The following is a 14,200-nucleotide window of genomic DNA, read 5'->3' on the forward strand; positions in this document are numbered from 1 at the left end:
TAAGGCAGCATCCCTGGAGAACATGGATAGGTGACTATTTGGGTCAGGATCCCTCTTCAAGCATGAGGAATATAGGTTATCAAGAATTCTTTTTTTTCCTAAGCTTCAGTCTTGAAATGATTAGTCGAAGATCTGAAATTATACAGTCAATAGTTTTGAATATAGATTATCTTGTTGAACAAACTAATCACATCAATGTTAAACTCACCTTGCTCGGTCTAATGGAAGCCCTACACCTGACTCATTTCCTCCTGCCTGACGTAAGGAAGAGAGTTAAGACTGTGTTTATTTGGAATCCTTTATCTATGCATGATATACAGCTCTTCACTGATTTCCATATCCACCTGCAGCTGAAACCGCACAGATTATAAACTGGAACTGACAACGTTCGGCAAACCTTAGGAGCACAGTACAAGATATTGTGGAGGAGGTAAGTATAGTACTATAAAATGACACTTATTTTTATTTTTTTAATTTCAAAATAGACTTTGTTCAAGTAATAAATATATATACAATGCGTGAACCGTGCGAAAAATTCATCCGACATTTTTCGGAGGCTATACAAATTGTTCAATACAGTTTATACATTTTTCAAATTCCACGAAACTGTCCCCCACCCGTGCCACTGACACTTATTGCGACTTAAATATGAAAAAAACGAAATGATGTAAAAATAACTAAGATTCAAGTTATCTTTATATTTATACTGTACACACTGTTGAGCAAAGGCTTTGTGTGGGATTCAATGCAGTGAATCAATAAGAAATGATTGTTTCTGCTAGAATTCTATGTTTCTATGTTTCTAATTTGAGTCAGTGACCAGAAGCACAGATTTCATGTAAATGACCGAGACAAAGAGGAAGTATATTTCAACTGAGTGAAGTTGCAATTGGAAACATACTTTCTGAAAGAGTGGTGGAAACTGATTTGAAAGGCGTTTGTCAATAGAGTTGAGGTTAAGCTCTTGCAGGGAACTAGGACAGGCGCAATGAGTCACGTTTTGGTAGCTCTACGCGACAGTATTCTGTGACACTAAGTCTCGATTTTAGATTGCAAGCCTATTCTGCCCTGAGGATGTTGCTTTATTTAGCCTGCTCTGCATTATCCAATCTTTCAATTTTCTGTTTCCACTCCCTGCTTCCCTTTCATTCTCCTTTCCATTTTATCCCATTCTTTGGTAGTAAATCAGTAGTAAAGAAAGCAAACTGAACGCTAGCATTTATTTCAATCATCATCCTCATCATCATCGTTGAAAACATTAGCGACACAGTGGTGCTGGTTTGCGACGGACACGGTGACGGACGCACCACACATCTCTCTCCACCGTGCAGCTGGCAAGCTCCTCTTTTGTCTCTACACATGCGTCTTCCATCACCATCTTCAGTGTTGGCCGTCCCGGGTCGTGTCTTCCATGGGTGGGTTCCCACAGCACAACCTTGTTCGCTGGCATTTCTGGGTGGCGCTGGCAGTGACCAGCGAGCCTCATCCTTCTCCACCTGATCTTCTCCGTCAGTGGTGGAATCTCCCCATGGAGCTGGGCGCTGGTGATGTGGTCCCTCCAACTGACATTTTGAACCTTTCCGAGCATTCGGGTGCAGGTACCATCGAGAGACTTGGACAGTGCTCGAGTAAGACTCCATGCCTCATACCCGTACAATAATATGGTCTCTACAGTTGCATGGAACAATCTCAATTTGAGACCCTTGGACATCCGAGACGTCCAGATTTTCCTCATGTTATTCAGGGCTTTCCATGCGAGCGCTTTCCAGACCTTGATGTCATTCTCCGAGCTCTGCATCCTCGCTCCCAGGTATTTGAAGTCCTCCACTATTTTGAGAGATGCACTGTCACTGGCCTTGAGAGGCTCATAGTCACCAACGTTGAATGCCATGTACTCCGTCTTCTTGGCATTGAGGTGAAGGCCCACTTTCCCGCACTCCGTCTCGATCCGGCCCAGCAGCTCCTGTGCCTCCCTCATCTGGTCTGACAGCAGGATGATGTCATCAGCAAAGTCGAGGTCTGACAAGTTGACTGGCCCGATTCTTCTCGAACGCCTTGGGGTGATTGTGAAGCCGAGGTCCTCATGTTCCTTGAGCTCCTGCCTCATGGCATAATCAAGGACAATGACGAAGGGAAAGGGTGCCAGCGTGTCTCCCTGTAAGACCCCCGCGAGGATCTCGAACACTTTGCCCTCACCATCTGGGGTGACAACCTTGACCTTGGTGCCCAAGTACATATCCTCAATTAGTCTAAGGAGAGATACCGTAAATCCTCATCATTCAAAATCCTCATCATTCAGCATCGATGAATCGAGTCAAACGTCTTCTTGAAGGTTAGGACGGTTGTTATTCTTCATCTCCTCAATGACTCTTCAGAGGGCAAGGATCTGTGTGACCATGTTCCTCTTCTCTCTGAAGCCGTTCTGATTATAATGTAGCTTTGTGTCGATAGCAACCCTAATCCGGTTTAGAATCAAGCGGAGTCAAGTAGTTGTAGAATGCCGAGGCCTACACTAGGAGCAGGATGGAGCAGCTCAAGGTGGACCTGAAGGCAGTCAAATCCCAACTCTTTGAGGGGTTCGACAAACTGAAGGAGGTAGCGAGTGTGATAGAGGGAGTAGAGGCAGCCACCGATGGCAAGCGATATAGCGAGGCATGGAGGGTCGTGAACGAGATCAGTGGCAGGAAGAAGGCCAAGTCAGGTCAAGTCAACGGGAACTCTCCAGAGGACCGAATCAACACATGGTTTCATCCACTTCAAGAACCTGCTTGGGTCACCTCCAACTGACATTGAGGAAGATGAGGAGATCGAGACTGTCCTCATGGATGTACAGATTCACGACGACCCCTTCACCATGGAGGAGAAGTGAAGACCTCGCTGAAGCAAGGGAAGAGTCCAGGCCATGATAACATCCCTCCCGAGGTGTTGAAAAAATGTGAGTTCGACGACATCATGCTCAAGTTCTGCAACACAGCGCTAATGACGAATGACAAGCCAATACAGTGATCACAATCCAACATCATCCCCGACCCCAAATCTGGGAGCCTGAACAAGACGGACAACTATCGTGGTATCAGCCTGACATGTGTCTTGGCCAAGGTCTACAACTGATTTATTTCAAGAGGGCTTGTTTACAAAAACAGGGATGTAATGCTGAGGCTCTATAAGCCGCTGGGAAGGCCGCATTTGGAATATTGTGAGCAATTTTGGGCACCATATCTGAGGAAGGATGTGCTGGGTCTGGAGTGGGTCCAGAGGAGGTTTACACGAATTATCCCAGGAATGAGTGGGTTAACCTATGATGAGCGTTTGTTGGCACTGGGCCTGTACTCGCTGGAGTATCGAAGAATGAGGGGGGACCTCATTGAAACATACAGAATAGTGAAACGCTTGGATAGAGTGGATGTGGAGAGGATGTTTCCGTTGAAGGGAGAGTCTAGGGCTAGAGGTCATCGCCTCAGAATTAACGGACGTTCTTTTAGGAAGGAGATGAAGAGGAATTTCTCTAGCCAGAGGTTGGTGAATCTGAGGAATTCTTTGGAGGCCAAGTCAGTGGATATTTTAAGGCAGAAACAGATAGATTCTTGATTAGTATGGTGTCAGAGGTTATGGGGATAAGGCAGGAGAATGGGGTTCGGAGGGAGAGATAGATCAGCTATGATAGACTAGATGGGCCGAATGGGATTCTACTCCTATCACTTATGACCTTATAACCTTATGATCTTCTTCTGATGGTGCCACACAGCCTGTCACACAGAATAAGTGAACCTGATTTTCTAAAATGTTAATGCCAATCTAATTCATATAAGGCTAACATCCTTAATGATGAGTATTTATATTAACTATCCATTGGATTTGTTGTAAGGTCAGTACAATCTGAAGATGCAACACAATTGTAAAAAATAACTTTCAGGACTGGACGAGGGTTGGTCAAGATTATAAATAATGATCTCCTTTTCTTTTTTATTTTATTTTATTTTCTCTATTTTCTCTCTCAACTTTCTTCATTTACTCGTTTTCTTTTTTCACTATATATTTCACATCTTTCTATCCTTTACTATCTAACTTCTTTTTCTTATTCTAATCTTTTTTCAATGTAACAAAAAAAAAAAAAAAGAAGTTGTACATAAAATGTATTATGAAAATATATATTAGGCACTTTGGTGCCATATGACTGTACTTACTTCTAATAAAATAAAATAAAAAAAAATAAAAAAAAGAACAATCTGAAGATATATTGCTCAAAATCAGGTGATAGAGGTGAACCCAGTCCAGGTGGCGTTGCAAGGTCACTCTCACAAACAACTGGGTACGTGTCTAAATTAGGCGAGCTATTCTATAAACTAGTGAAGTAACAGCCAGAACCAGAAGTGCCACAAAAAGGCAGCTAATATCATCAAAGACCAGGGGTGGCACGGTGGAGAGCGGCAGAGTTGCTGCCTTACAGCACTTGCAGCGATGGAGACCCGGGCTCGATCTCGACTACGGGTGCTGTCTGCACGGAGTTTGTACGTTATCCCCGTAACCGCGTGGGTTTTCCCGAGATCTTCGGTTTCCTCCCACACTCCAAAGACGTACAGGTTTGTAGGTTAATTGGCTTGGTAAGTGTAAATTGTCCCTAGTGTGTGTAGGATAGTGTTAATGTGCAGGAATCGCTAGGCAGTGTGGACTCGGTGGGCCGTAGGGCCTGTTTCCGCGCTGTATCTCTAAATAAACCCGCACCGTCCTGGCCAAGCTCTCATCTCACTGCAAACATTGGGAAGAGGGTTCAGCAACTCAAACACCCAGGAACAAAGTAGATGACAGAGAGTGTTAGACACTGCTGGGTCCATCACAGGTACTGACCTCCACACCATTGAGGGATTTATTGGCAAAAAGGCAGCTAATATCATCAAAGGCCCACGTCAGCCATGTTACGTTCTCATCTCGCCACCACCATCATGAGCCTGACAATTATGACCTCCAAGTTCAATAACAGCTTCTTCCCAGCAACCTTCAGGCTCTTGAACACTGCACAACACAAATCACAACCCTACCTCGCAACTGCCCAACTACGCAACTACGCTCAACTTTGGACTTTGTTTTGGATGCTATATGAACTTTTGATTTTACACTATTAGGGTCAGGTTATTTAGTGCTACATGATTAATTTCTAGGAAGGAACAGCAGATGTTGCTTTAAACCAAAGATAGACACAAAAAGCTGGAGTAACTCAGCGGGACAGGCAGCATCTCTGGAGAGAAGGAATGGATGACGTTTTGGGTCGAGACCTTCATACTTCTTACATGATTAATTCATTGTATTATTGATTATTGTATATTTATTTGTGTGTTATTACGTTAATGGGATTCAAAAGCTGCAGTAAGTGAGAATATTATTGCAGTACATGTGACAATTACACACCAGACTCTTAAAAGATCGAATATTCGACTGAAACAAGCCACATTGTCTGTGCCGAACATGATGTCAGGTTAAACTAATCTCATCTGCAGAAAGACATTCTTGCCATAGAGGGAATACAGAGAAGGTTCACCAGACTGATTCCTGCGATGTCAGGACTTTCATATGAAGAAAGACTGGAATTTAGAAGATTGAGGGGGGATCTTATAGAAACTTACAAAATTCTTAAGGGGTTGGACGGGCTAGATGCAAGAAGATTGTTCCCGATGTTGGGGAAGTCCAGAACAAGGGGTCACAGTATAAGGATAAGGGGGAAGTCTTTTAGGAACGAGATGAGATTTTTTTTTTCACACAGTGGTGAATCTGTGGAATTCTCTGCCACAGAAGGTAGTTGAGACCAGTTCATTGGCTATATTTAAGAGGGAGTTAGATATGGCCTTTGTGGCTAAAGGGATCAGGGGGTATGGAGAGAAGGCAGGTACAGGATACTGAGTTGGATGATCAGCCATGATCATATTGAATGGCGGTGCAGGCTCGAAGGGCCGAATGGCCTACTCCTGCACCTATTTTCTATGTTTCTATCTGCCGGCACGTGTTCCACATTCCTCCATTCCCAGGATATTCCTGTGTCAGCCTAAAAGGTTTTAAAACCACTATCATATCTGCTTCCAGCACCACCTACGGCAACTTGATCCAGGCATGCACCACACCCAGTGCCGGTGTTGTGGGTGCCTGATACCACTGCTGATGGGGGTGGTGGAGGCAGACATGACAGTGGTGTTTAACCTGTTCACTGCCAAGCTTTTTTTTACACTTTTGGCCATCACCCAAGTTTACTCGGGGCTGCCACTGAACAGGTTAAAGGTCATTTAGATAGACACATGAATATGCTGGGAATGTGTAAAAACACTGTGCTGTGTTATCTACCGCCCGTGTAAAAAACTTGTCTCACACATCTCCTTTAAACCCTGCCTCTCTCACCTTAAAACTAAGTCCTCTCGTCTTTGACATTTCTATCCTGGGGGGAAAGGTACTGACGATCTACCCTATCTATGCCTGTCGGAATTTTCTATACTTCCTCTCAGCCTCCGGCTATCCAGAGAAAACAATCCAAGTGTTCCCAAGCTCTGAAGATAAACACCGAATGCTGGAGCAACTCAGCGGGTCAGGCAGCATCTCTGGAGAAAAGCAATAAGTGACATTTCGGGTCGAGACCTTTCTTCAGACTGCATATCTGGTTTAAAATGTGGAGAGTCGGAGAGCAGGAGGAGGCACAGAGCAGGAGCAGCGAGAGAGGATGTTGCTGAACTCTCGTCAGAGAGAGGAGGAGAACGTCTTCAAAGTAGGCACACCTTGAGGAGATTTCGCAGTGGAGCGGACAAAATGTGTAGGAAGGAACTGCAAAGATTGATTGAAAGATACAGCATGGAAACAGACCCTTCGGCCCACCGAGTCCATGCCAACCGCCAATCACCAGTTCTTTGTTATCCTACTTTTGCATCCACTCCCTACACACACAGGGCGATTTACAGAGGCCAATTAACCCACAAGCTTGCATATCATTAGGGTATGGGAGGAAACCCATATGCTCACATGGAGAATGTGAAAACTTCACACAGACAGCACTTGAGGTTAGGATCGAACTGATACTGTGAGGTAGTAGCTGCCTCACCGCCAACTGTGCATGGCCACTAATGGACCATAAATAATGAAAACAGCACTACAGACGACATCTTTCCACAGAAGATAGACATAAGTGCTGGAGTAACTCAGCAGGACAGGCCGCATCTCCGGATGGAAGGAATGGGTGGCGTTTCAGGTGGAGACCCTTCTTCAGACTGAGCTGAAGGGTCTTGACCTGAAACATCACCAATTCTTACCATCCAGAGATGCTTCCAGACCCGCTGAGTTACTCCAGGAGTTTGTGTCTGTCTTTGGTGTAAACCAGCATCTGCATCTTTCCACAGAAGTTGCGTGATCTTCAGGGTACTTTCAGCATTTAAAATTTTATTTCAGATTTCCTGCAGCTGCTGAATTTTTGCTCTTTGACCACAGAATGAGGCCTTTTATTCAATACCAGACCAAATGCAAATCAAATTTAGTTTAGTTTAGAGATACAGCACGGAAACAGGCCCTTCGGCCCACCGAATCCACACCAACCAGCGATCCCCGCACATTAACACTATCCTACACACACTAGGGACAATTGCACACTTATACCAATCCAATTAACCTACAAACCTGTATGCCCTTGGAGCGTAGGAGGAAACCGAAGATCTAGGAGAAAACCCACCCGGTCACGGGGAGAACATACAAACTCCGTACAGACAGCACCTGTAGTCGGTATCGAACCCAGGTCTCCGGTGCTGAAAGCGTTGTAAGGCAGCAACTCTACCGCTGTGCCACCCTGCAGCCCTGTGTTGTGGGAACTATTTTAACTCCTAGGATGGAGGGCTGTACTGTTACCAGAAAGTCTAAATTGAATCCAAATCACCACTCTGATCTGCGAGGCTTCCTCCGTGGTGCGGGGTGTAACCCCTGTCCCACTTAGGAAACCTGAACGGAAACCTCTAGAGACTTTGCGCCCCACCCACTAGGTTTCCGTGCGGTTCCCGGAGGTTTTTGCCAGTCTCCCTACCTGCTTCCACTACCTGCAACCTCCGGCAACCACGTGCAACCTCCGGGAACCGTACGGAAACCATGGGTGGGGCGCAAAGTCTCCAGAGGTTTCCGTTCAGGTTTCCTAAGTGGGACAGGGGCATATAAGTCTCAGCTGAAGGAGGGGAAAACAAGAGTCCCTGAATGCTTCTCATTACTTTTCCCTTCAGAACCATCACTCATTACCTGTTGTTAATTTGGCACCAGAGCGGCTGTCGTCATCTCATGTGCAATATATGCTTTGACATATTTCAGGCTTTCAAAGGAGGTGATCAAATCTCCTGACCTGGACCAAAATGGGGACATGTTTTGAAGAGTTGAGAATATGGCGGAAGATCAAGAAGGCACGGCAATCCAAGGGCATGTTGGTGGTTGTTGTCTATATCGCACTCTTTCTGGACTATATTCTGCTGACTGTTGTTGGTAAGTTCAAATGTAACTTTACCTGGTGAAGGTCAAATAACACATCCCATGGGTGGGTATAAGGAACAAGCTGCCAGAGGAGGTAGTTGAGGCACATTCTATAATAGCAATTAAGATACATAGAAACATAGAAAATAGGTGCAGGAGGAGGCCATTCGGCCCTTCGAGCCAGCACCACCATTCATTGTGATCATGGCTGATCATCCCCAATCAATAACCCGTGCCTGCCTTCTCCCCATATCCCTTGACTCCACTAGCCCCTAGAGCTCTATCTAACTCTCTCTTAAATCCATCCGGTGATTTGGCCTCCACTGCCCTCTGTGGCAGGGAATTCCACAAATTCACAACTCTCTGGGTGAAAAGGTTTTTTCTCACCTCAGTCTTAAATGGCTTCCCCTTTATTCTAAGACTGTGGCCCCTGGTTCTGGACTCGCCCAACATTGGGAACATTTTTCCTGCATCTAGCTTGTCCAGTCCTTTTATATTTGTATATGTTTCTATACGATCCCCCTCATCCTTCTAAACTCTAGTGAATACAAGCCTAGTCTTTTCAATCTTTCCTCATATGACAGTCCCACCATCCCAGGGATCAATCTCATGAACCTGCGCTGCACTGCCTCAATCACAAGGATGTCCTTCCTCAGATTAGGAGACCAAAACTGGACACAATACTCCAGATGTGGTCTCACCAGAGCCCTATACAACTGCAGAAGAACACTTGGACAGGTACATGGATTGGAAAGAGTTTAGCAGGATATGGGTCAAACATGGGCCAATGGGCCTAGATGGGGTGTCTAGGTCAGCATGGACATGTTGGCCCTGTCCCATACTGTACAACTCTATGACTCTATTGGAGTTCAGGTGCAGGAGTAATGAGGGACTTTGGCGGGCCTGAGGTTTCTTCCGCCATGTTTCTGTAATAGTTTTAATATTTCAAGTCTGTGCACCGATCAATGTCACAAGTTCACAAGTTATAGGAGTAGAATGAGGCCATTCAGCCCATCGAGTCTACTCCGCCATCCAATCATGGCTGATCTCTGCCACCTAATCCCTTTTTCCCGCCTTCTCCCCATAACCCTTGACACCCGTTCTAATCACGAACTTGTCTATCTCTGCCTTAAAAATATCCACTGACTTGGCCTCCACAGCCCTCCATGGCAATGAGTTCCACAGATAAACCACCCTCTGACTAAAGAAGTTACTTCTCCTTTTTAAACGAGCGTCCTTTAATTCCGAGGCTGTGATCTCTGGTCCTAGACTCTCCCACCAGTGGAAACATCCTGTCCACATCCACTCTATCTGTGCCTTTCATTATTCTGTAAGTTTCAATGAGGTCCCCCCTCAACCTTCTAAACTCCAGCGAGTACAGGCCTGAGTTCTGCTCCATCGGCCTTCCCTCACTCCCTGTCCTGTTACTGAACTTGTTCTTCTTAGCCTCTGTATTTGCCTCAATCTTCTCATCTGCCTCACCGTTGACTTGGCTCCCACATCCCTGCCAGTCTAGTTTACACCTCCCAAGGGCTAGAAAACCTCCCCGCCAGGATATTGGCTACCTTCCATTTCAGGTGCAAACCATCCCTCTTGCATAGAATTTTGTACGTTTTGTACCTTACAAAACTTACAAATCCCATCTGCAATTGCTTCAGTGTAACGTTTATTATCTGAATGGTGGCCGATTAGGAAAAGAGGAGATGCAACGAGACCTGGGTGTCATGGTACACCAGTCATTGAAAGTAGGCATGCAGGTGCAGCAGGCAGTGAAGAAAGTGAATGGTATGTTAGCATTCATAGCAAAAGGATTTGAGCATAGGAGCAGGGAGGTTCTACTACAGTTGTACAGGGTCTTGGTGAGACCACACCTGGAGTATTGCGTACAGTTTTGGTCTCCTAATCTGAGGAAAGACATTCTTTCCATAGAGGGAGTACAGAGAAGGTTCACCAGACTGATTCCTGGGATGTCAGGACTTTCATATGAAGAAAGACTGGACAGACTCGGCTTGTACTCGCTAGAATTTATAAAATTGAGGGGGGATCTTATAGAAACTTGCAAAATTCTTAAGGGGTTGGACAGGCTAGATGCAGGAAGATTGTTCCCAATGTTGGGGAAGTCCAAAACAAGGGGTCACAGTTTAAGGATAAGGGGGAAATCTTTTAGGACTGAGATGAGACAGCTCAGGAAGTTCAGAGTAAGGTCTCATCTCATGCTCCGCTTCTATACAGCCATCATCGAAAGCATCCTCACTTCATCCATCACAGTCTGGTTCGGCAGTCTCGACTCACTCTTGCGGAAGAAATTACAGCGCATCATCAATAGAGCATCCAAAATTATTGGCTTACCCCTACCATCCCTTGAGTCATTTTACCACAAACGGACACTACACAAAACCCGCAAGATCATTTCTGATCCCACTCACCCTGCACACTATGCCTTTCAGCTACTGCCCTCTGGGAGGCGTTACAGGACAATTGCCTCCAAAACAAACCGCTTCAAAAACAGTTTCATTCCCACTGCAATTAACATTTTAAACTCTGTACGGTGAGGAATAAGAATAAGCATGGCCCTTATGTATCATGTAATGTGTCTGTCTGTATGTATATCTATGTTATGTATGTATATCCGGAGGAGGCGCTGTCCTGAACGGCAGCTGTCCGTTTTTTTCCCCTTCTTTTTTATTATTTTTAGTACGTTGAGTGTGTAGTCAGGATGCCTAATCTTTTTATGTGTGGGGGGTGGTGGGGGGGAAGGGGGAAACTGCTTTTCGAGTCCCTACCTGGTCGGAGGGGTTGCCTTCCTCCGAGCAGCGACTTCGACCTGTCCTTGCGGCCTACCAGCGGGTCCTGGAGCGACGTTTCCCTGAGGGGACCTGGCCAGAACATCGGCTTTGGCGGCGGCGCAGAACATCGGCTTTGACGGCGGCACAGAACATCGGCTTTGGCGGCGGCGCAGCGCTGGAGCGCTATTGCGGAGCGGGCGATGCCTTTCCTGGGTCGCCGCGCTGGAAGTCCAGTATGCTGGGACCGCCGATGAGAACATCGTGGAGCCGCGGTTCTGTGGAGCGGCCAGCTGCGACGCTGAACGTTACATCCCGGAGCCTGGGATCTCTTGCTGAGATCGCCAGTGTGTGGAGCTCCGTCCGATGCGGTCTGTTGGCTAGGAAGCCGCGGTCTCCGGTGGGAAGACGGCCGTTCCTGGCACCCCAAGCCGCTGGGGGTTCTCCCGACGCCAGAGCACCATCACCCGGCGAGAACATCGGGCGACGTGGCGGCGACTGTGGAGGCCTCAATATAGCAATGTTACAAAATTTTGAGATGTAAAAAATCAAGTCTGTAATTTATCCCATCAGATAAAGCATAAAAAGAAGTTTAATTTGACACCTAATTCACTTTCATATCTCATGTATTTAAAAAGTTATGGCCATTTTCATACTCGGAAATTAGCTTCTTGTTCCCTATTGATTTTCTATGGACGTAACAAAAAAGCTGTGATCGTGGACAGTCAAAAGCCCATAACTTTCTTAAAAATTAAGAGAACTGAATGAAATTTTCAGTTATCATAGATTGAACCATTCTGAAACAAATATAAAATAATCTTACTTGGATGACCTGAAATTAAAGCATATAATTAGTTAGTTACCCAAGTGTAGCTAATTTCAAACTTCAATTACTAGATCTAAACATCTATCCATTTCTTAATAAATGATTAACATTTTTAAATAGCCTAAGTGTGCAAATAATATTCATAAATAATTCACAATAAAACATTTACATTAATTTATAGGCCAAATGGAAGGAATTTAGTGTTCAATTGCTGTAAATTAAAGTCCATTTTAAATCAGCTTTCTAGTGGGATCCTGTGGAACGCGCTGGTTTAGAACGTTCACATTGCGGTAGATTTGTGCCCTCAAATGCCCAGAAAAATACTGCGGGATATAATGGGGCCAAAATGAGCTACTCGCAATATTAAACTTTGTATAAAGGGATCTTAAGAAGCCCTTTTTAATGTAAAAATAAGCTACATACCTTCTGTGGTTTGCTCTATGGGACCCTGACGGCTGTCGGTGGTCGCGGGTTTAGAGATTGATTTTTAAACTACTATAACTATTATCCAAGGCCTTTAAAACTAATAATAGCTTTTGCGACGGGGTCTTCCAGCGATTTTTCGTTAATAATTAACAAGGCTGAACATCTTCGATTTGAACAACCTAGAGAAAATCGCGTTTTAAACCCGCCCCCCTCTAAACGGTGCCAAAATCGCGACAGATTTTCAGCGACGCTTCAGGTAGGCTTTGCAACATACCTACTCAATAGGCCCGACTTTGGGTGGACAAGAGGATGGGGACTGGACTTTGTGCCTTCCCCCACAGTCGGAATCACTGTGGGGGGATGTTTTTGTGTTAAACTTCTTTTTGAATACTATGTTTGCGGACGACACGACTGTGGTGGGACTGATAAACAACAACGACGAGTCTGCCTACAGGGATGAAGTCCAAAAACTGACTGTCTGGTGTACCAAAAACAACCTGGTACTCAATCCATCAAAGACAAAAGAGCTGGTCGTTGACTTCAGGAGGAAGAGGAGAGAGGAACCTGCTCCCTTATACATCAAAGGAGACATGGTGGAGAGAGTCACTGGCTTTAAGTTCCTGGGAATAAACATCTCCCAGGACCTCAAATGGCAAATGAACACCGTCACTCTCGTGAAGAAGTCACATCAGCGGCTGTATTTCCTGAGGTCTCTGCGGAGAGCAAACGTCTCACAGCCGCTGCTGTTGTCCTTCTACCGATGCGCCGTGGAGAGTATCCTCTCCTATGGAATCCTGGTGTGGTTTGCTAGCTGTACTGTGGCTGAGAGGAGGGCGTTGCAGGGAATTATAAAAACTGCGCAGAACATTACAAACGCCCAACTGCCCTCCTTGGATGACATATATAGGGCCCGATGCTTGCGCCGGGCCACAAATATCAAGCAGGACACATCCCACCCTGCCAACCACCTTTTTACTCTGCTACCCTCTGGGAGGCGATTCAGGACTCTGAAGGCTCGCACCGGTAGACTAAAAAATAGTTTCTACCCATGTGCGATAAAAGAGCTAAATTCCAACAGAGAATGCTGGGGAAGCTAAATGTAATTCCAAGAAATGCCGCCAAATTCTTTTAAATTCTTTTAAATTCTTTTAAAATACCTATTTATTTTTTACTAATAAGTGTACATATGTGTTAATGGTTGTCGTGTTTGTATTTTTTATCCGGAGGAGATGTAATGGAATTTCGTTGCACAGTATTGTGCAATGACAATAAACGTATTCATTCTATTCTATTCATTCTATTCATTGATGTTGTATTTTTATTAGTGTGCTGCAAGGACATCTGAATTTCCCCTGAATAAGGGGATTAATAAAGTTTAATCTAATCTATATGTTTAATGTTTGATGAAATGTTGGAACCTGTACCGAGCTGTACTGATAACAAATTCCACCAGCCTGGCTGTGTGGGCATTATAATACAAATACAATACAATGAGGAACACATTTTTCACACAGAGAGTGGTGAATCTCTGGAGTTCTCAGCCACAGAAGGTAGTTGAGGCCAGTTCATTGGCTATATTTAAGAGGGAGTTAGATGTGGCCCTTGTGGCTAAAGGGATCAGGGGGTATGGAGAGAAGGCAGGTACAGGATACTGAGTTGGATGATCAGCCATGATCATATTGAATGGCGGTGCAGG

At 45.2% G+C, this 14,200-nt stretch overlaps 1 protein-coding gene across 1 annotated transcript in view; it reads left to right on the forward strand.

The window, feature by feature from the left end:
• Positions 1-372: 372 nt before the first annotated feature.
• LOC116967250 (synaptic vesicular amine transporter-like) overlaps positions 373-14,200 on the forward strand; it is a 41,980-nt gene continuing 28,152 nt past the window's right edge. The window contains exons 1-2 of the mRNA XM_033013712.1: positions 373-430; positions 8,314-8,481. Of these exons, the coding sequence (XP_032869603.1) occupies positions 8,355-8,481 (127 nt within the window). The 5' untranslated portion in view covers positions 373-430; positions 8,314-8,354. The remainder of the gene's footprint in view (positions 431-8,313; positions 8,482-14,200) is intronic.

This window comes from Amblyraja radiata, chromosome 39, assembly GCF_010909765.2.
Source record: "Amblyraja radiata isolate CabotCenter1 chromosome 39, sAmbRad1.1.pri, whole genome shotgun sequence".
Lineage (NCBI taxonomy): Eukaryota > Metazoa > Chordata > Chondrichthyes > Rajiformes > Rajidae > Amblyraja > Amblyraja radiata.